Source organism: Lepidochelys olivacea (assembly GCF_965140295.1).
Source record: "Lepidochelys olivacea isolate rLepOli2 genome assembly, chromosome: 9".
In the NCBI taxonomy this organism is placed as follows: domain Eukaryota; kingdom Metazoa; phylum Chordata; order Testudines; family Cheloniidae; genus Lepidochelys; species Lepidochelys olivacea.
Window position 1 is genome coordinate 7,726,073 of NC_140419.1, and position 20,189 is coordinate 7,746,261.

At 49.2% G+C, this 20,189-nt stretch overlaps 2 protein-coding genes across 6 annotated transcripts in view; both read right to left on the bottom strand.

Annotated features, from left to right (window-relative positions):
* RNPEPL1 (arginyl aminopeptidase like 1) overlaps positions 1 to 5,898 on the bottom strand; it is a 32,666-nt gene extending 26,768 nt beyond the window's left edge. For both annotated transcript variants that reach the window (XR_014712947.1, XM_084638809.1), the window contains exon 1: positions 5,010 to 5,898. Coding sequence is in view for 1 of the 2 variants with exons in the window: in XM_084638809.1 (XP_084494935.1) it covers positions 5,010 to 5,765 (756 nt within the window). In the remaining variant the exon portion in view is untranslated. The remainder of the gene's footprint in view (positions 1 to 5,009) is intronic.
* A 3,915-nt stretch (positions 5,899 to 9,813) lies between these two features.
* Positions 9,814 to 20,189, bottom strand: part of ABCC5 (ATP binding cassette subfamily C member 5) — a 94,071-nt gene continuing 83,695 nt past the window's right edge. For all 4 annotated transcript variants that reach the window (XM_084638804.1, XM_084638805.1, XM_084638803.1 and 1 more), the window contains 6 exons: positions 17,884 to 18,073; positions 16,855 to 17,014; positions 15,920 to 15,998; positions 14,931 to 15,044; positions 12,997 to 13,161; positions 9,814 to 11,410 (listed from right to left, as the gene is read on the bottom strand). In XM_084638804.1, coding sequence (XP_084494930.1) covers positions 11,309 to 11,410; positions 12,997 to 13,161; positions 14,931 to 15,044; positions 15,920 to 15,998; positions 16,855 to 17,014; positions 17,884 to 18,073 — 810 coding nt within the window. In that variant the 3' untranslated portion in view covers positions 9,814 to 11,308. The remainder of the gene's footprint in view (positions 11,411 to 12,996; positions 13,162 to 14,930; positions 15,045 to 15,919; positions 15,999 to 16,854; positions 17,015 to 17,883; positions 18,074 to 20,189) is intronic.

The window sequence follows — 20,189 nt, forward strand, 5'->3', positions numbered from 1 at the left end:
GCAGAGTATTTATGACACTGTGCAAGTCAGAAAACACAATGTGGCTTTGAGATTGTGAAGCAAAAGCGAGACCACTCCCTGCTGCCAACAATATCCTTAGGACAACAGGCTTTGTATAACTCTATTTCAACAGAATCAGTCAATGCAATCAGAAAGAGAGCAAAAAGGCTGCAAGAGAAAAGCCCCAGGAGAAAGAATAGCTGCCTCACACACCAGAGTCAGAGACCTCCTGGACTATGACCAGGGAGACTGGCTGGATCCCCTGACACTCGCTCAGCGCATGGGGCTCTCCAGGCCTCATACTCCCCGGAGCATACTTCAGGAAATGAGGGCCGCTTTGCTGCCCACTGCTTGGGTTTTCCTCGACCAGGTCCTGTGAGAGGGCACACCCCACCCACCCTCCACCCCAGGCCCTCCGGACCTTTTCATTGGGCCCCCACCCTTTTACCGTGAGTCGGCAACACAAGTTGCAGCCAGTTCGGTTCCAGACCACGCCAAAGAAACATCTGTACATGCTCATGCTCCGCACCCTTCAAGTCCTCACCCTCACGTCCCGCCCTGACACGAGGTGGCGGGACATCCTGCCACCTCTGGAGAGTGAGGAACCCCCGTGAGCCAGCCTATATTCCAACCTGATCCCGAGGCCCACTGGGGGCATCAGCTGGCAGCTCCTTCATGGAGCCGTGAGCACGGGTGTGTACTTGGCACAGTTCACGCCCCTCCCAGACACCTGCCCCTTTTGCGGCGTGAGGGAGACCCTGGCGCATGTATATCTGGAGTGCACCAGGTTGCAGCCCCTATTCCAGCTCATTTTGGATATATTATTACGGTTTTGGTTGCACTTTTCCCCCGACCTGTTCATCTACGCACTCCCTATCCATGGCCCCACAAAGTCATGGGACCTCCTTGTCAACCTCCTCCTAGCCCTGGCCAAAATGGCCATCTACAAAACCAGGGAGAGGAGGTTGGCCGACGGGGTTTCTTGCGACCGTGGGACCTATTTCCGTTCCTCAGCCCGTTCACACATCCGGGCAGAGTTCCTCTGAGCGGCATCCTCTGGCTCCCTTGACACCTTTAAGGAGCAGTGAGCACTCTCTGGGGTTCTCTGCTCGGTGTGCCTGTCAGGTTCCCTTCGTTTAACCCTTTAACTTCTCTCCCGTTCCTGTTATCTCCTTAGTTGTCCCCCGCAATTATTTGGAATCCCGGACCTGTGGATCCTCCCCTTAGGCTGGGAGAAGGTCCTTTAGCAGTACTTCCTGGATCTCAATAGGACTCAATCCAGGAAAGGCCAAACCAATGATGATGGGACTGGAGAATCCAGATGAGGGTCTGGACACAGCATCTATGCATTTGTCATCTCCAGACTAGATTACTGCAATACATTGTATCCAAGTGTAAAAGCAGAAGCTCATGCAGAACAAGGCAGCCCACATAAGCAGGATGAGACAATAAGAGAACATCACCCAAGGTTTCAGTGCACTTCTAATGCCAACAGTCTTGGCTCAGGATGCAACTACGTCTGAGACCATCCATGACCCAAGACAATTCTGCCTGTGGCATAAGGCAGCTGGCAAAATCCAGCAGCAAGATAAAACATTCTCAGTCCAGATGACTAGACTGTGGAATCAGCTCCCAGAACCAGCACGTAGATCTAATTTACCTTTTCAGTACTTCGAAGCTACCGTGAGGAGCTCTACAAGAACAACCAAGACAGAATATATATACTGTTGTAGAGTTTCTGGGGTGACAGCCAGAGATACTCTTTTCTTACTTGTAAGCTAAGCAAATTTGATCTGGAGTTGTGGGGCCAATTTTTACTGCCACTTCTCAGGACAGAACTGCACCTGAAATATCAGCACATTTAGACCAAAAGGAATCATCATTTTAAGTAGCAAATAGCATATACAATTCACTGCCACGGCTGAGTCAAATTTTTAAGTGGCTGGATAATTTTAGACCACCGAGGGGTTTTGCAGTTTTATAATCTATAATAAGACCTAGATACCAGTGTTCACAGTGCTTTAGAAATGCTTTGTGATTAGGTAATTTTATGCCCTATTGCCTGTCATTGTCATGAGAAAATCCCCATTCTCACCGCCTGCTACCACATGCAGCAAATGTGCAATTGGCCAAGTGCATTCTGGAGGTTTTTCTTCCATACCATCAGGCATCAAGCAACATCAGTGGCAGGACAATGAAACTGATCTGATCGTATCAACATGGCAAATCTCATGGGAACCCTTATCTTAGGGACTGCCAATTTCATGACATGGTGAGCAGTGGTAATCTGATACAAGCCTACCAGACAATCTGGGCTTGACAGAGACAGCGATCACAGCCACTAGAAAATAATTTCTTTGTGTTCTGAATTTTAACCACTTTCTCAAGTGGCAACATGGCTGTTTATTTTCTGGCATGCTCTAAATCAGGCAGAGAGATGGCTCTTCATGGGACATTTCCAGGATGATCATCATTCCTGACCCGGTAGCTGGGGACTTAATGAGAAAAGTCTGTAGAGCACCCCAGCTAAAGACTCTAAAGTCAAGATTACAGAGACTGCATGTGAAGCACTATAGAAAGAGGAATACAGAGAGGAAGGTCCAGTGGTCAGGGTGCTAATCTGAGACCCAGGTTCAATACCCAGCTCTGACATAGGCTTCCTGCGTGAACTTGAGCAAGTCACCTAGTCTCTCTGTGCCTCCATTCCCCTTCTGTCCAAAAGGGATAATAGCACTGCTCTACCTCAGTGCAGGTTGTGAGGTGCACAAGTACTATAGAAATGAATGGGGACCCGATAAGTACCTAAAATAGAGAGAGAGAGAGAAATCTGGTAAATCACTTCTACCTGGAAATCTGTTCTTTTCACAAGCGTGTGACACCTACTCTTTGTTGTCTACTAGATTATTTTGCCACAAACTGATTTTTTCTGGTTTTCTCCCCCCTTAGGTTTTCTGTTTGAATCATGTTCAGCAATTAAAACAATTACACTAGATGCAGCACATGATACTAAACAAACAAGCTGAGATAGGTAAGGGTAAGTCACATCAGATAAAATGAGCGCGTCCATCGCATTAGACTATAAAAGTTTTGCGAGTCTCCCAAAAGCCTCGAGACCTTATTACATTTTGCAAAGGAACGTAGGCAGGCCAAGTGAGCATAGTACCTTCGTATTACAGCCAAATACAAAGAAAATGGATATTGTACTTTTCAGCTAGAGAGCGCTGAATTTAACTTAATTTAATGAAGTCCAGTGGTTGCTTAGATATGTTTGTTTCCATCATCCCTTGGAATTTCAATATCAGTTGGGTATTGACTGAAAGCTCAGGGTCCAACTGGTTACAGAGAACTGTGGGAATCAAAATGAGCAGCAAAATTTGTAAAGATCTCTCTTTACTGCAGGAAAAAGTCCCATGCAGATTAGCCAGTCAGGGGCCACCACTAGGCGGGCCTGTTGAGCATACTGTGTTATAATCCAATTAAACACTGCCACAGCCATACACATCCAATAGAATGTCTTCCCAAAATACTGGTACACTGTTATTCATGCCTGAATTGTGTATTAAATGCAAGCATAACAATTCCAGCTCCCTGTGATCGTTTACCAAAATGTAACTGGCTACATAAAGCCTAATTTTTGCAAACATTTGGCAAAAGTCCACTGTATTCTGGCTTACTAGCAGATACCCGACCTGCTCAGAAGCATTCTCAATGAGGCAGAAAAGGAAAGGAACCGAGGCCGGGTCCACATTACAGACATAGCTGGCATAGACAAGGGTGCTATGAGGTGTGATTTGTGACCAAACACATGTGCCAGCAAAAGCCCTTAGTGTAGACGCAGTTATACTTGCAAAACTGCAGCTGGGGCTTAAAATAAGATATACCCACAACAAGCAAGGAGTGCTTTGGCAGTACAGATACCAATACGGCTATATGGGCAAAGCATTCTAGTGTAGACCTCTCTGAGCGTACACCACTTGCCAACAATTATGTTCAATTTAAAGGCGTAACTCAGCTGCTTATGCCCATAGTGGCAATGAACAGGGGTATCAACTTTTGAGAGCCATAGAAAGAGCAAGTGGCTCAGTTAGTGCACGTGTTGTAAAAAGCCTTGGCACCCATCACAGGTTGGTGCTTCAGAAGAAGGCTCTGAAACTTGTTTATTCAGTGTCACATCCTGAGGTATGCCCCTGTTGAGCGAAGAGAGATGTCAAACACTGAATCAGAAGGAGCAAGCTGAGTAGGAAGGGGAAAGCTGCTGTTTACACACAGACCATCTGGTAATCAGAAAAAATGGCAGGATAACGTAGCAGTGAAATTCTGATTTTCTCTAATGCCAGCCCACACGCACACACCAACTTAACAGATAGTGAATTATAGGTCAAAAACGAAAAAATAATATGAAAATAAGTAACCTCACGATATTACATACGGTAGTCACCCCCTCGTTCCTACAACCCCACTTTGTCTGCTGTCGTGTCTCCCTGGGTCAAGCTGTGGCTCATCTAACCTAGACTGTAAGTGCCTCAGACGAGCACTGTGTCTTCTGTGTCTTCGTAGGTGTCTGAAGAGCTACCCACTCGGAGGACGATATATGGATAACGATACGGTGTACTGCCAATATGGGAAACCAGATCCACTGCCACTCCCATGTAATCAAACCACCTACCGCTACCATCCACAAAAACAAATGCTTCGAAATGACGGGCACAGTCCTTTTGGCTGGGCCCAGACAAAAGCCCAGGAGAAAGCCCACAAAACCCCAAAGCACAGCCTAGCAGTGAAGACTATTTCAAGCCACACCTTCTGCTCTACCCTGGCAAAAGGAGAGAGAAATCGCGGCCTAGGTCTCTGTACGTCTGGGAAGATAGCAGAGGGCACAGACTCGACCTCCCACCAGGCTCCCACCTGGCCGCTGGTATTTTTGCTGCCTGTCCGGGTACCCAGACACCCCCTCGACGGGGGAACAAACAGTCGAGCGAAGCTGGCAGGGGCTCGGAAAGGCTACTTACGGCCGGGCCGTCGGCGGTGGTGTAGCGGATGATGATCTGGAAGGGCTGGTGAGGCTGCAGGGCAGCGGGCAGGGAGATGGTGAGGGAGGAGCCGTAGTCGGTGAAGGGGTCTACCCTGAAGACCAGAGGGCAGGGGGCGGCGGAGGGGTCGGGGAAGCTGGGGAAGGGCGGGGGCGGCGGGGCGGGGGCAGGGGGCAAGTCAGGCGAGGGGCACGGCAGGGGGCTGGGCGGGAGGTCAGCGGGCTGGGCCCGGGCCCCGGGGCCAGGGGCCGGCCCGGGGGTGGCAGGCGCGGAGAGGGGGGTGGAGGCGGTGGAAGGGGCGGACAGGGAGGGCGAGGAGCCCGTGGAGGGGTCGGGCAGGAGCGGGGTGAGGGCACAGGCGGGGCCGCAGGGCGGGAGCGGGTCGGGCGGCGGGGGGCCCGCGGGGAAGGCGAAGGCGCAGGGCCCCTCCCCGGCCGGGGCGCGGCGGTAGCCGGCCGAGAGGACGCGCAGGGCCGGGTGCGTGTCCAGCACCAGGGCCCGGGGCCGGGCCCGCAGGCCGCAGAGCTCCAGCACCAGGCAGCCCGCCAGCGCCCGGGCCGCGGGCCGCAGCTCCAGCCCCAGGTGCAGGTGGCGGAGGCGGAAGAGCTGCGAGCTCGAGGCCGAGGCCACGTCCGGCGGGGGCTCGGGCGGGGGCGGCGGGGCCGGCGGCGCCTCGGGCCCGGGCGGGGGCCCCTTGCGGCAGCAGCACAGGCCGGGCGGAGCCGGAGCCGCCATGGAGCGGCGCAGGCGGAGGCGGCGGCGGCGGCCGCTATGTGAAATCCATGGGCGGGCGGCCCCGCGGCCGAGGGCACCGGGGGGAGGAGAGCCGCGCAGGCCCCGCTCGGCACCGGCCCGCGGGAGCGCCGGACCCGGCCGGCAGCACGGAGAAGGGGCGGGACGGCGGCCGCCAGGGGGCGCCGGGGACGGACATCCCGGCCGCGGCCGCCAGGGGGCGCCGGCGGGCGCGAGCGATCGGCGGGGCGCGGCCGCCAGGGGGCGCCCGGGAAGGGACCGTGCCGGGAGCCAGGGGATCGTAGCGCGGGTACGCCCCCTGCTGGAGCCCCGCGGGGGGCGCTAGGCCGATGCTTGGCTCCCCAAGGACCCCGCTGCAGGGGGCACCACCAGCCCCTGGCATGGCTGGGAGGGTTGGAGTCTGCTGCTGGGCTACTGGGGGCAGCCCACGCCCGGCGTCCACCTGCCACCCAGACCCCCCCTCCTCCAGGGGCACAGCCCACGCCCGGCGTCCACCTGCCACCCAGACCCCCCTCCTCCAGGGGCACAGCCCACGCCGGCGTCCACCTGCCACCCAGACCCCCCTCCTCCAGGGGCACAGCCCACGCCGGCGTCCACCCATAGCACAGATGCCCCCCTCCACCTGGGAACGGCCCGGACCCTGTGTCCATCCGCCACACTGATGTCCCCCACCCATGACACAGACACCCCCGCCTGCAGGGAATGGCCCTGAGCCAGTGTCCATCCACAACACAATTGTCCCCCTCCTCTAGATGGGCAGCCCGGACCCATTGTCCACCCGTGACACAGACGCCCCCCTCCTCCAGGGGGACTGCCGTGATCTGATGTCCACCTGCCACACAGATGCTCCCTCCCTGCAGGGAACAGCCCTGACCCAGTGTCCCCCCGTGACACAGACACCCCCTCCTACAGGAGCCAGCCCAGACATTGCCTCCACCAGCTACACAGATATCCCTCCCTCCTCCAGGAGGGCTGCCCAGACCCCTTAATCTGCCCAGAGCCTACTGTCTCCCAGAGAGGAATTTACGCTGCTGGGGTCAGTAGGACACAAACCCAAGTGACAGCAATGCTACCCTGGCCCCTGCCCACGGTCCCCTGAGGATGACGACAAGGCCTCTCTGATTCTGTCCTTCTTCACACCCGCTCTGCCCTGCGGTCTGTTAACTATTGCACAGACAATCACGCTGCGCCCCGTCCCAGCTCTCCCAGTCCCCAGTTCAAACTGCCCTTCCCAACTGTTCACATTCAAACATCCCCATTCCCAACTGTCACCTCCCCAAAACCCCATTCAAATGTCCTCTGCAACAACTGCCAGTCAGACCATCACTCCCCACAACCAAACCTCAACTGTCACGGTCCCAGCTGCCCTAAATCAGCCCTAAAATCCCATCTGTTGCTCCCAGCCATCGTTCCCTTTTCAAATTCCCTTCCAAAAGACCCTTTCTTACCAGCCATTTCTCATTCTCCCTCCCAGGTGCCCCAACTCCCCATGGCTCAGCTCCCTCTCTCAAGTTCACTCCACACGGCAAATTCAAACTCTTAGGCCTGGTCTGCACTAAAAAGTTAAGTCGGCCCAGCTGTGTCACTCAGGAGGGTGAAAAATCCACAGCCCTGAGCAATGTATCTATACCCACCTAACCCCTGCTGTGGACATGCTAGGCTGATGGAAGAATTCTTCTGTAGACCTAGCTACCGCCTCTTGGGGTGGTGGATTACCTATGCCGCTGGGAGAACCCCTCTCATTGGTGTAGGCAGACAACAGCAGCACAGCTGTAGCCTTCCAAGTGTAGACAAGCCATCGCTCTCCCATGACCTATCACTCCAAACTAATGCAGATCCACAGGTCCATATAAACTGCTACTTCCTGACTAGCTGTTCACACCTGCCTAGTTCCAACTGTCCCAGTTCAAACACCCCACCCCATCCTACTCCAAACTGCCACCACTACCAGGCCCAGTTCCACCTGTCCCTACCAGCGCTCCTTCTGGTCTGTTTGGGTGTGTAGTAGGACAGCGCTCCAGTTCAAACCCTATGGTCGCAGCAGCATTGGCAAGGAGATGGGAGGCTGGCATGGTAGCGCCAGGGCAGAATACTGGGAGCCGATGCAGTGCTCGACCTTGGGTACTTTCTCTGGTAGGGGATGCATAGGGCCTGGCCCTAGGTTCTGCAGCAGCAGGAGGAGGAGGAGATGGAGCCTTCTCAAGAATGGTGCCTCGAGCAGCACTCACTGAACTCCATAAAGGGTGCACCTGTGTGCAGCTTCTCGGACATCCAGCCACTGCCCACTTGGAATTGTTACAGGCCCCCCTGGAACCTTTGATCTCATCGCCCCAAACCGTCCAGTTGCAAGTTCAGAGCCTTTGTCTTGCCAGGGTACAATAAAATTGCTGATCTCCACTGCTCTCTTCCTAGCCCCTCCACCCCCATGGCTTCCTTGAAGTTAAGTAAGGGACAGTTTTGCCAGGGTGCTTGCAGCACAGATAGAAATGTAGCTACCCTCTCCTCCCAATCACAGTGATAAGTGTCCATCACTTGCTCGAGCCTGCAGACCGCCCTGGATTAAGAAAACAGGCCCTGTTTAATTTTCAAAATCTGATCACCCTCTGTGCTGTGGCTATGATGGGAACTTGTCACCTTTGATGTATGTATGTGTGTGGGGCAGAGGGGGTGGGGAGAAGTTACACTTCTTTCTCGTCACTTATCCCCTGCAGCAATGTTGCAGAGTGGAGACGGGATGGACAGTCAGCTTCGGTTAGCACCAACAGCACCTTATGCATAACAAATGTCCCAGACCCCAATTCTGAAGCCTTCATGTCCCCCATAACTTGCTTTCTGATTACAAGGGAACATGGATGCCACTGCCACAGGATGGGAAAGGGGCAGGAACCACTTTGAACCAAGTAACAAGCTTCTCCCACATTATACACTAACTTCTTTCTGTCTCTATGAAACTTCTTTTTTGCAGGCAGTGGTAGGGGAAAGAAGTAGGTGAAAGAGGGAGGTTTGCTGGATCCAAACGTAAGTAAATCCCTCAAAGCCTGAGGCCTACCTCTCTAGGGATGGTGTACAGGAAACCTGACTCTGACCCATGCTGACTCCAAATTCCACTCCCCCTTTTGTTGAAGACATCTATTCAGCAAGGGGCAGCAGGGTTGGTGACAGCAGCTTGGAGAAACCTCCACAGCCCTGTGGTGGGCCCAGCTGCACCTTCTGGCCAAGTTCTCCCTGGATCTCCATATTTTTCTTTCTGCTTAGGAACCGAAGGCAGGAGCCCTGGTGTTAGCTCATTGATGTGATCTGAACTTGGCAATTGCATTGCGGCTGAGGGTGGGACAAAACAGCAGATTTTCAAGAACTGTCCAAAATATGGATTTGGGTGAAAGGCTCCAACCCACTCTTCATTAACGAATCTGCGACTTGTGGTCGAAGTAGATCATTAAATACAAAGAAACATGAAGCGAACAATGCTTTCTGTGCTACTCATCTGCATTCCAACACCCAGAAAGCTTTTCTACTTTTGTGGTTTCCCTGTGGCAGTGATGGCTGGGCTGCGAGCACCAGGTTCTTTGCTATTATATTCAGGCCTAGATCTTGCAAATCTGTATGTGACATGACCAGAAATACAAGAGTTGGTGTGGGTAGAGGATGGGTGTTTAAGGAGACATGGGCATAAACATGATCCAGTCTATGCTAATAGGGGGGTTAAGTAAGCTCTACACTCCCCTCTCAGGCCTCCCTCCTACTACAGGGCAGAATCTCATTAATGCGAGACTGGGGTCCCCCATGCTCCCTGTCCTGCTCAGCACTTAAACTTGTAGCATCCTGTACCGGGCAACGTGGAAATAATCTGCTGTACTCTTAAAGAAACTGATCTGTCTTAAAGGGAAAGTCAGCTCCAGATTGATGCATCACGAAAACCGCACCGACGGTGAGAACTATTCAGCAGTGGAGCTCTGCCAACGGCCGCAACGGCCTTGCTGCTCAGCCAGCGATTTGTGTGCCTCAAAGAAACTGCTTCACACAACAAGAGTTTACAAAACCCAAAATAGTTTTATTCACTTTTTCAGATTTTTGCCTCGACGAAACATTTTGCAAACATGCTAAGGCTACAAAATGTCCAAGTTGACAAAGACATGCAATGCTGAGCATTCAATAAGTCACGGCTATAACTGGAGTGACCGCACCCACCTGGGCCCCGGGGCCCACAGAACAGGGATGGTGTACAGTAATCATGGTAACGTACCACACAGGACTCAGCAACCTGAGGTAGGTCTCTTTACAGTAAGAAAATAACTTCCTTCCAGTGTCACACCCTGATCAGCAGGAACCTGTTCAAAGTTGCAGAAGACTTTGGGGTGTTAAGTGTTAAGGTAATATGTGTGCAAGACCAAAACGAGAAATGCTGATGTATTATAAGGTTAGTGTAAGTGAACAGCTCGAAGGGTGAGTGTTATGTATGCCTATAAGAACCAACCTCAACCTGTAAGGAGCATTAGCAGCTTCAGGATAAATGATTCAGCTGGAGCAGCTCAGGAAAGAAAAGACTTTAGTGCCAGCAACCCAGGGTTTGGATTTGAACTTCAGAGAGCAATTGTTTTACTATAGGTTGTTCTATAAACATTTAGATCCTAGTCACCAGTTAGATCAGCAAAGCAGGAGTTCGGTTATTTTAATAGAAACAAAACCCAAACTCCATTGATACATGAGGGAATTGCCCCAGGACACTGCACGAGGAAGAGCTGCTGCATTCCCATCACTGCACCAGGACACAGTGATCGTGGAACTTTCCTGTGACCCAGAAGTGGTCTTCTCCCTGAACCACTCAGGAAATCATAAAAAAAGCTACCCTGGGAAAGCATCATTGGAAGCAGCTGCCACCATGAACATTAGTGATGCTCCAAACAGCTTTAACAATAGTTACGATGCAATAGAGTTACACCACAGAGCCCTTCCCCCTTGTGCAGGACGACAACGATGGGACATTGAAGGACACTACTGCAAAGCTTCACTTCCATTCAGACACGCAAAAAATCCGGCACTATGAAAAGACCAGCTGTAAGAGACTAAATGGTGTCTGATACAGTCTGATAAAGCCAGCTCTCTAGTACCGTAACCTGTACAAAAATTATAGAAAAGAATATGCACTGTTATTAATACAGTGCTCATTTTAATATAAAATAAACAGCTTACATTTCCACTGTAAATATAGGCTATGTACAGAATTATGTATAGATATAGCTACATGTATAAAGCTTCATTATAGGCCTCTGATACATTTATAACTATGGCTCCCTGAGCCACTTGTAGAGTGCATTTAGTAACAAAAAAATTTAGTAATATGAATATGGAATAAATACAATAAAAACAGGAAGAAATCTTACAGGGTTTTAAAAAGTCTCCGGTTTGACACATTGTGCTAAAAATTAAAAAGATGAAAAGGCAATAATCTGCTTTGACAATGAGGAGCAGGCCTGCCACAGGCAGGGATTGGAAACCTCCAAATTAAAGTGACTGTATCCTGAATTTTAGCCCTTGACCGCAACCTTGTTGTCTGCAGCAGCAAACATGGCATAGAAGCGCGAGTTCTCATTGGACAGAAGGGCAGGCGGAGTGTCGAATTCCACTACCTAAAACAAACAAGGTGGGGAGTTTTCATTAATGAAATTCAGCATAAAACAGGTTGCCACAACAGAGGGTATGCTAACATCATAGTGATGCATCAGGGGACTCAATGCAAGGGACTATGCCCAGGGCAGCTATATTCCAGGTCCCAATCCGACTCCCTGCCCACATCATCTCCTGAGGCCACACAGACAGACTGCATAATGCCAAGTTTGGAGCACCCCTTATTTGCTTAGCATCTTTTTTCAAATCATTCCATGGATGCCCACATGCTAGAAAGACTTCAACAGCTGACAGCCTCCTGGTTCATTATCCAGGCCTCCCTTTGCAGATCTGGCTTTAGCCTACTAATGGCATCTGCTTTAAGATTTTAGATTGTATTCTGTTAGGACTGAAACGTCTTTTACCTTCCCCCTTTCATTTTCTTACCACCGTCAAGAGTTTCCATTATTATTTTTTTCCTAGCATCCAACCCCACAGGAAGACAGAGTCCCTCCCCAAAGAGCATTGTTCTGACATAAATGAGCGGCACAGGATAAAGAGAGAGGAATGAAGAGCACCCAGTAATGGATGAAGGCAACAATAAGAGCGCATAATTATTCAGAGGGCACAGATGCCTCTTGGTGCCTTCACCAAATTAGTCTTAAAAACCTAGACATGGCTCCTGCTCCACGTGCCAGCTGGAGTTTTAATGAGAATTAGTTCTCCCAGCTCCCTACCAGCCCAGAGTGCAAGAGCGAACTCTGATGCCCAGCAGCAGGACAATGATAGGTGGCATGGTAACAGTCTATGCCTATTTGAAGGGTGTAAACATCAAGCAGGGATAGGAATTACTTAGACAGGGGTGTAACTTGGAGGAATGGGGAAAAATTAAGAAAATGTAGGCTAAACTTTAGGAAGAAAAAAAAGTTTCCTAAGATGAGACTGATCCAGCTGTGGAATAGTCTCCTGGGGGCCGGGGGTGCATATGTCCCGTCTCTGGGAACATTTCAAATGAGACTGGACAAAACACTAGGAATGTACAATAGTGAGCAACCCTGCACTGGCTCAGAGACAGACAGACTTGGTGGGACCCAACAGGTCTTTCCTTCTCTGACTTCTAGGACCACACCATATTCTTCACATTTGGAGTTTACTGTATAGAGCCCCTATATGAAAATCTGAAGCATGTCTCTCACAGCCAATTATTACCATAGGGCTGCACAACAGCGCCAGGGCAAATGGCACTGAACCCTACCGAGATGCAGGCAGCTCTTATACCGGTTAGAATTAATCTGTCTGTGGAGTTTCCAAGTGATGAGCTTGCTCCTACATACCTGCTTCTAGATGGGTTTGGTGTTTTTTAAGGAAAAGCGGGAGAAGGAACATTCATCCCCTTTGATCTCATCATGATGGAGCAGTCCCTTATTCCAACACAGAGAACTACTGTCACAGGGGTGAAAGAACATACAGCCACAAGTACCATGGCTTTCCATGCTATGGAGAGACAAGCTCAGCCTGGCTATGTAAGCAGCACCAGCAAGCAGGCTATACCTAGAGCCAAAGCAATCTACAAGAATGCCAGCCACAAAGGCAAAGTGCTACTAATTACCTGCCCTTGTGTTAGCACCATGATCCGATCAGAGCCCAGCACAGTGTGCAGGCGGTGAGCAATTGTTAGCATAGTGCAATCTGCAAATGCCTCCCGAACAGTCTCCTGAATCAGTACATCTGTCTCCGTGTCCATCGCAGCTGTTGCTTCATCTAGTATCAAAACCTGCAAACGGCACATAATGCAGGCTGTTACATTCTAGCTAACCCACTTCCCCCAAGTACACAGGCACACAGCGTGGTCTGAAGACAATTCTGCTGACTGCCATGACAACAAGGGTGACTGATAATCCTAATAATGCCTCTTGCACTTGAGAAGGGCATCTTGTGCAACTGCCTTGGACGCAGTCACTCCCTGGGCCTTGTTTGCTGGGAGCATTTTACGAGCGCCTGTCCCATGGCCCTATAACAGATGGGGCCGTCGCGTAGGGCTCAGACAGCAACCTTATTCAGTTTTATATTCCGCACCTGAATCTCAGATTTGAGCTTTAACCAGTGAACTATTCCTGAAGGAACAAGCACCTTCAGCACTCTCAGGAGAAGGCTTTTGGAGAGAGAAGGAGATGAATGGAGGCTAGGAAGTCTGTATCATCAATCAGCTGTCTAGGACTAAAAGCACTGTGCTGTGGACTGCTGGCTCCTTTAACAGCATTAATGCTGGTGTCTACCTTGTAGCAGCTCTCACTAGCTTATATCATACAGCTAGCCTGAGAAAGGAAGAGATTCCCACCATCCAGCCCTTGCTTAGCTCAAGACCATGCCCGCATTACCATAGATAGGTGACAATAGCTTGAACACTGCAACTCACATAGTATTTATTGTTCTCTTTAGTCTCCGCTTTGAAGTTTTCATACACAGAACTACAATTCAGAGACACTATTCCCCTCTACAGACTTCTGAGAATACCCCCCTCTCTCAAGCTTCCATGTTGCCACTCCCATCTAGAGTTAGTCAATATTGCTCCTTAGTAACCTGGAGGGGATCGCTGTTAAACAAGGACACCCTCTTTCTCTCCAGATCCAGACAACCACACTACTGGAATGGCAGCTCATCAAATCTCATTGGCTAAGCTAGGTGGGCATCGCTGGTATTTCATGTGATACAAGAAAAACCCAGGGTACTGCAGAGAGACGTGTGGGGATCTTAGATGAGACCACAGGTCCTTCCAAGCTTGCAATGAATCTGATGGTCTGAGTGATGGGGTGAAGGTGGGAAGGGGGGGGTGGGGAGGCACTGTGCTGATGGAGGTGCCATTTTTTGATGAGATATAAAAACTGAGGATGAGAAAACTCAATGAGAGCCACTTTTTAAAAAGAAAAAGGCAGTTTAACCCTGAGTCCTGGTCAAGTTCCACTTGGGTCCATCCATTCTGAGCTACCTAAAATCCTTTCTTCACTTAAATTATTATTCAGTTTCCCCTCCTAAAGGAACAAAAACCTTGATAATTTTTGGCAGCATAGGTCCCATGTTCCACTTCTAGGGGTTACATTTAAGTGGAAGAGGAAGTGATCCTTACACCAAAAGAAAATACTTCGATACTGTCAGGATGAATGGAGCAATGTAAAATATCAGCTCTGCAACAATCTTGGCGAGCACTAGCAAAGGCGGGGGGCGGGAGACAGCACCTAGTGCTGTCATGCAACAGGACAAAGCCACAAGCACAGCCTAAGACTCTAGCTGTTAAACAACAAATCTCTGGATACAGTATTTGGGAGACCTATGAATCGTAGGGTGTCCTGAAGAACTAACATCTGCCTAAGGAATGCCTTCCCCACTCTCCTGACCCCATATACTCTGTGGGTCACATTACTTGTTGGTGTAACTCCCTTGACATCAATGGAATTAGAACAGGGATGAATTTGGCCCACAGAGCCGTCTTCTCATGCTGCAGTGACTGTGACCTCTCCAGCTATTTCCCCTCCCGCAGACACTCACCTTACAGCGACGCAGCAAGGCTCTGGCTATGCACAGTAACTGTCTCTCCCCCACAGAGAAGTTTTCCCCATTTTCCATCACTTCCGATTCCAGTTTCATGGGCAGCTGAGCAACCTGCAGGGAAAGCAGGGGGAAGATTGAAGCCACTGTACTGAGATGTTGCACCACCACCACGTGAACAGGACAAGTCGCACTGCTGCTTCTCTGGAAATTCAATCCCACCACGGGGCTAAGAAAAGTTCCATCCATCCCGTGCCCCTCACCCTGGCGTCCAAGTGCTTCCCACTCCCTCCATCTTCCCGAAGAAACAGGTCGTACTAAAGAACCTACAGAACTAGAACCTGTTTAAACTAAGCAGGTCTGATAGCTTGAACATCTAGTCAGTCTGTCTGAAATGCCTCATGTATTTGATAATGCTACTGTGAATTTACACTAGAATTCTGGACATGTAGGGCTAGACTAGAATACCCAAATGATTTCAAGAGGTAACCTTGCAGTGACATTAGCTTAAAATAAGTGAACAAGTCTCATTCATAAAAGCCTACAGCGTATTCAGAAGTCACATCAGTATGAATACCCTGTCTCCTGACATCCTCCCCCATCAAGAGCAAACCCTGAACCTAGCCCTGTGCTGTGCAAGTTCCTACATTCTAGAGCCAAATAGGCAGCCTAATGCCATGTGACCGATCCACTGTGGGAAAAGGAAAGAGCTGAAGGTGAAGTGGCAATGAGACTTGCGGCAGATAGCAAGCACACACAGCAGATTTAGAGTTCACTATATGTGTACACACCCTCATCACATCACCAGAAAAGTGACACAAGCCTTTCCCATAAGCAGAAGAGACTGCAAGGACAGACTGAACTTTACCTGCAAGTCTTTAAAGCAGCAGTGGCTACTAGTGGGATACGCAGGTAAGATCTTTCTCTCTCTCTCTCTCTCTAACATAACCATACCCTTTCTCCTCTCTCCCACTGTGCATCATACTTACACACTCCTTCATGTGAGTCCTTTCCAAGGCATCCCAGATTTGCTCCTCACTGTACTGGTTGAAAGGATCCAGGTTTGATCTAGAGGAGGAGGGAGAAAATATAACAAGAATCTCTCACCAGTTCAACACTGAATGGCAAAACTGTGGAGTTCTAACCCCTCAGCATGGACAGCTCGTATCCACCCAATGCAGCAACAGAATTCACACCACAGAAGTCAGGCACTCCTGGCACACCACGGTTAAAATGGCCAAAAAAACTAAAAAGGTGGAAAAAACCCACAAAAAAGCAAGAATCTAAGGGAGATTTAAAGTGGGAGGCTACCTGTAAGACAACACAAAGCAATGATCATGCCCAACTCAGAGTCTCTACCAATACCCAGCTTGAACTCAGATTTCACTTGCTTCTGTGTCACAAGCTTGTTATAGTTTTAAAAGCCTGTTAGAACGGTTATACTAAAATGAAAGGTTGGAAGCGTTCTAACTAGACCACCACTCCTAGGCTCTTGCACTACACACACCGATGGCAGGAGCAGGCCAGTGCCAGAAGGCCCAGCTTCTGCTCCCAAACCAGCATATCGCACCAGGTACCACACACAACAGCAAATGGCAATTCCGTGGCACCCAGATTTCTGAAGCTTCTGCTGTTTCCTAGGATCAGGATTTTAGTCAGTTTCACTTTCCTGCTATCCACACATGGTGCAAAATGTAATGAGAAAATGAACATAGGAGAAGGGATGTGTATGCCACAAAAGAATCAGCCAAGATGAACTGCTGGATGCTACACTATTGAGTCACTCTAGTTAGTGCTCTGGGGGGAGATCCACTGCTTGGGACATTTAAAATTAGACTGAACAATACACCACAGAAATAATCTTTCAAGGTTCATGTCAATCTAATGGCACTTTTCGATCTCCATTGTCTATGGTTTTACTAACCTCACAGTTCCACTGAATAACACAGGCTCCTGAGGGATTATTGAGAGTTTGCTGCGGAGATCTGCTAAACCAATGTCATTGATTTTCACTCCATCGATTTTAATACAGCCTCCAGACAGTTCAACGAGACGAAAGAGTGCCATTCCAAGTGAGGACTTCCCTGCATGGATGGACGGGGGGGAAGGAAAAAAAAAAAAAAAGTCAGCCAGTGGTTTTTGGGAGCAACAGCTCCGTATAGCTGGTACTGTAGGGACAGAGACAGTTTAAAAGAATAGAAGTGTTTCAAAATATTGATACAAAGTGGCCTCCAAACAGTTCTGGGTGGGTCTAATCCAGGCTGGGCTTCAAAATCTTTAAAATCCTAAACACCAATTCCTCATTTAGAAACAAGAATACTGAAACTTAGCTATTCATTTGATATCTTCCTACTCAACTGCCGTTTTAAACGAACAGCATCTTTCACATTACAGGCCTCTTAAGAAGATTTAGGGCCAAATGTGGCTGCCATATCTATGCAAACTCCTCCCAGCAAAACCACAACAAGCAGATTTTAGGGGAACAATTTGGCCATTGAAAGAAAGAGTTGGATAGCTATATGTTGGCTGAGTAGACAAAAATAGTTGCTACTCGATGCTGGGCAACAGCCGTAGATGACAGAAGAGGGGTTAATTAGTACTGTGTTGGCCAGAGCGTAGCTGGGTTTTCCCTCTTCAAGAGGGATTATTTTTTGTTCAAGTCTTCGTCCGTGTGGATCCCACTCAAGGTGTGCAAGTGGGATCCACACAGAAGGCACATGGCACACCTTGAATGGGATCTGCACAAACAATTCTGAAGAACCAGTTACATAAGGTAAGTAAACCGTTCTTGTCCAGCTGGACATCTTGCATCCCATTCAAATGCCTTCAGCTCAGATCCTGAAGGAAGCATCTTCACAGTGGTGCAGAGGCTTTCACATCAATAAGAGCTAACCAGTTATACCGTCAAGCCTGCCAGCAAAGTTATTTAATTCCACCCAAAGCTCCTTCTCACCTGACCCCGTCCGCCCCACGATGCCAATCTTTTCCTTGGGTTTAATGGTAAAGGACACTTTCTTAAGCACCAGTGGGAGATTCTCTCGGTACCGCATCTCTGCGTTTTCAAAGACAACTTCGCCTTCTTGGGGCCAGTCCAGAGGGGGAGCTTTATTCTTAATTCGAGCTGGAGCCTCCAGAGAAAGGGTCTTTAAAAACAAAAACAAGACCGAAAAGTCTAGTTTCCAGTCAGCAAAATGCATCAACATGGCAAATCGTTTACTGCAGTTCTTTACGGGAGTTGGTTTCTTTGTATTGTAGATTTTTCCCCTTCTTTTCTCACTGCTAAGCTGGGGAGGGAAGCTGTGCCCCCAAAACTGATCCCAGGTCCCTTGAATGGTGCTCTGCATTTCCCCACTACAGGGTCAGCCCCACATGCTGCTTTAAATGCCACCTTAATGAGCATTTGAGGAAGGCAATGTTGCCTAGTGGCAAAGGCACCAGATTAGGAGTCAAGAGACCTGAGTTCAATTCCTGGTTAGAACATAAGAATGGCGACACTCAGTCAGGCCAAAGGTCCATCTAGTCCAGTATCTGACAGGATACTTCCGACAGGTTTCAGAGTAACAGCCGTGTTAGTCTGTATTCACAAAAAGAAAAGGAGTACTTGTGGCACCTTAGAGACTAACCAATTTATTTGAGCATAAGCTTTCGTGAGCTACAGCTCACTTCATCGGATGCATACTGTGGAAACTGCAGAAGACATTATATACACAGAGACCATGAAACAATACCTCCTCCCACCCCACTCTCCTGCTGGTAATAGCTCATCCAAACTGACCACTCTCCTTACAATGTGTATGATAATCAAGGTGGGCCATTTCCAGCATAAATCCAAGTTTAACCAGAAAGTCTGGGGGGGGGGTAGGAAAAAACAAGGGGAAATAGGCTACCTTGCATAATGACTTAGCCACTCCCAGTCTCTATTTAAGCCTAAATTAATAGTATCCAATTTGCAAATGAATTCCAATTCAGCAGTTCCTCGCTGGAGTCTGGATTTGAAGCGTTCTCCGACTGGTTTATGAATGTTATAATTCTTGCCATCTGATTTGCGTCCATTTATTCTTTTACGTAGAGACTATCCAGTTTGACCAATGTACATGGCAGAGGGGCATTGCTGGCACATGATGGCATATATCACATTGGTGGATGTGCAGGTGAACGAGCCTCTGATAGTGTGGCTGATGTTACTAGGCCCTGTGATGGTGTCCCCTGACTAGATATGTGGGCACAGTTGGCAACGGGCTTTGTTGCAAGGATAGGTTCCTGGGTTAGTGGTTCTGTTGTGTGGTATGTGGTCGCTGGTGAGTATTTGCTTCAGGTTGGGGGGCTGTCTGTAGGCAAGGACTGGCCTGTCTCCCAAGATTTGTGAGTGTTGGGTCATCCTTCAGGATAGGTTGTAGATCCTTAATAATGTGTTGGAGGGGTTTTAGTTGGGGGCTGAAGGTGACGGCTAGTGGTGTTCTGTTATTTTCTTTGTTAGGCCTGTCCTGTAGTAGGTGACTTCTGGGAACTCTTCTGGCTCTATCAATCTGTTTCTTCACTTCTGCAGGTGGGTACTGTAGTTGTAAAGAGAGTGGTCACTTTGGATGGGCTATTACCAGCAGGAGAGTGAGCTTGTGGGGGGGGGGGGGTGAGAAAACCTGGATTTGTGCTGAAAATGGCCCAACTTGATCATCATACACATTGTAAGGAGAGTGATCACTTTAGATAAGCTATTACCAGCAGGAGAGTGGGGTGGGAGGAGGTATTGTTTCATGGTCTCTGTGTATATAATGTCTTCTGCAGTTTCCACAGTTTGCATCTGATGAAGTGAGCTGTAGCTCACGAAAGCTTATGCTCAAATAAATTGGTTAGTCTCTAAGGTGCCACAAGTACTCCTTTTCTGTCTTCCGACAGTGGCCAATGCCAGATGCTTTAGAGGGAATGAACAGAACAGGTAATCATCAGGTGACCCAATCCCGATCACCCATTCCCAGCTTCTGGTTCTGCTATTGGTTTGCTGGGTTACCTTGGGCAAGTCACTTCCCCCTCCTCTTGCCTCAGTTTCCCATCTGTAAAATGGGACATTTTATTTTTAATTCAAGCTTTATTTTTGTAAAAAGTGCAGATGGAAAATGCTAAGAGCTAGATACTGTTTATAGACAGAAACCATGAAGTTCTTGGGAGCCTGCAGGGAGATTTTATGGCTGTGGGACACAGCAATGGGACACAGCAACTATCTTCAAATCACAATTTTACGGCAATGCTACATAGTGCCATAGA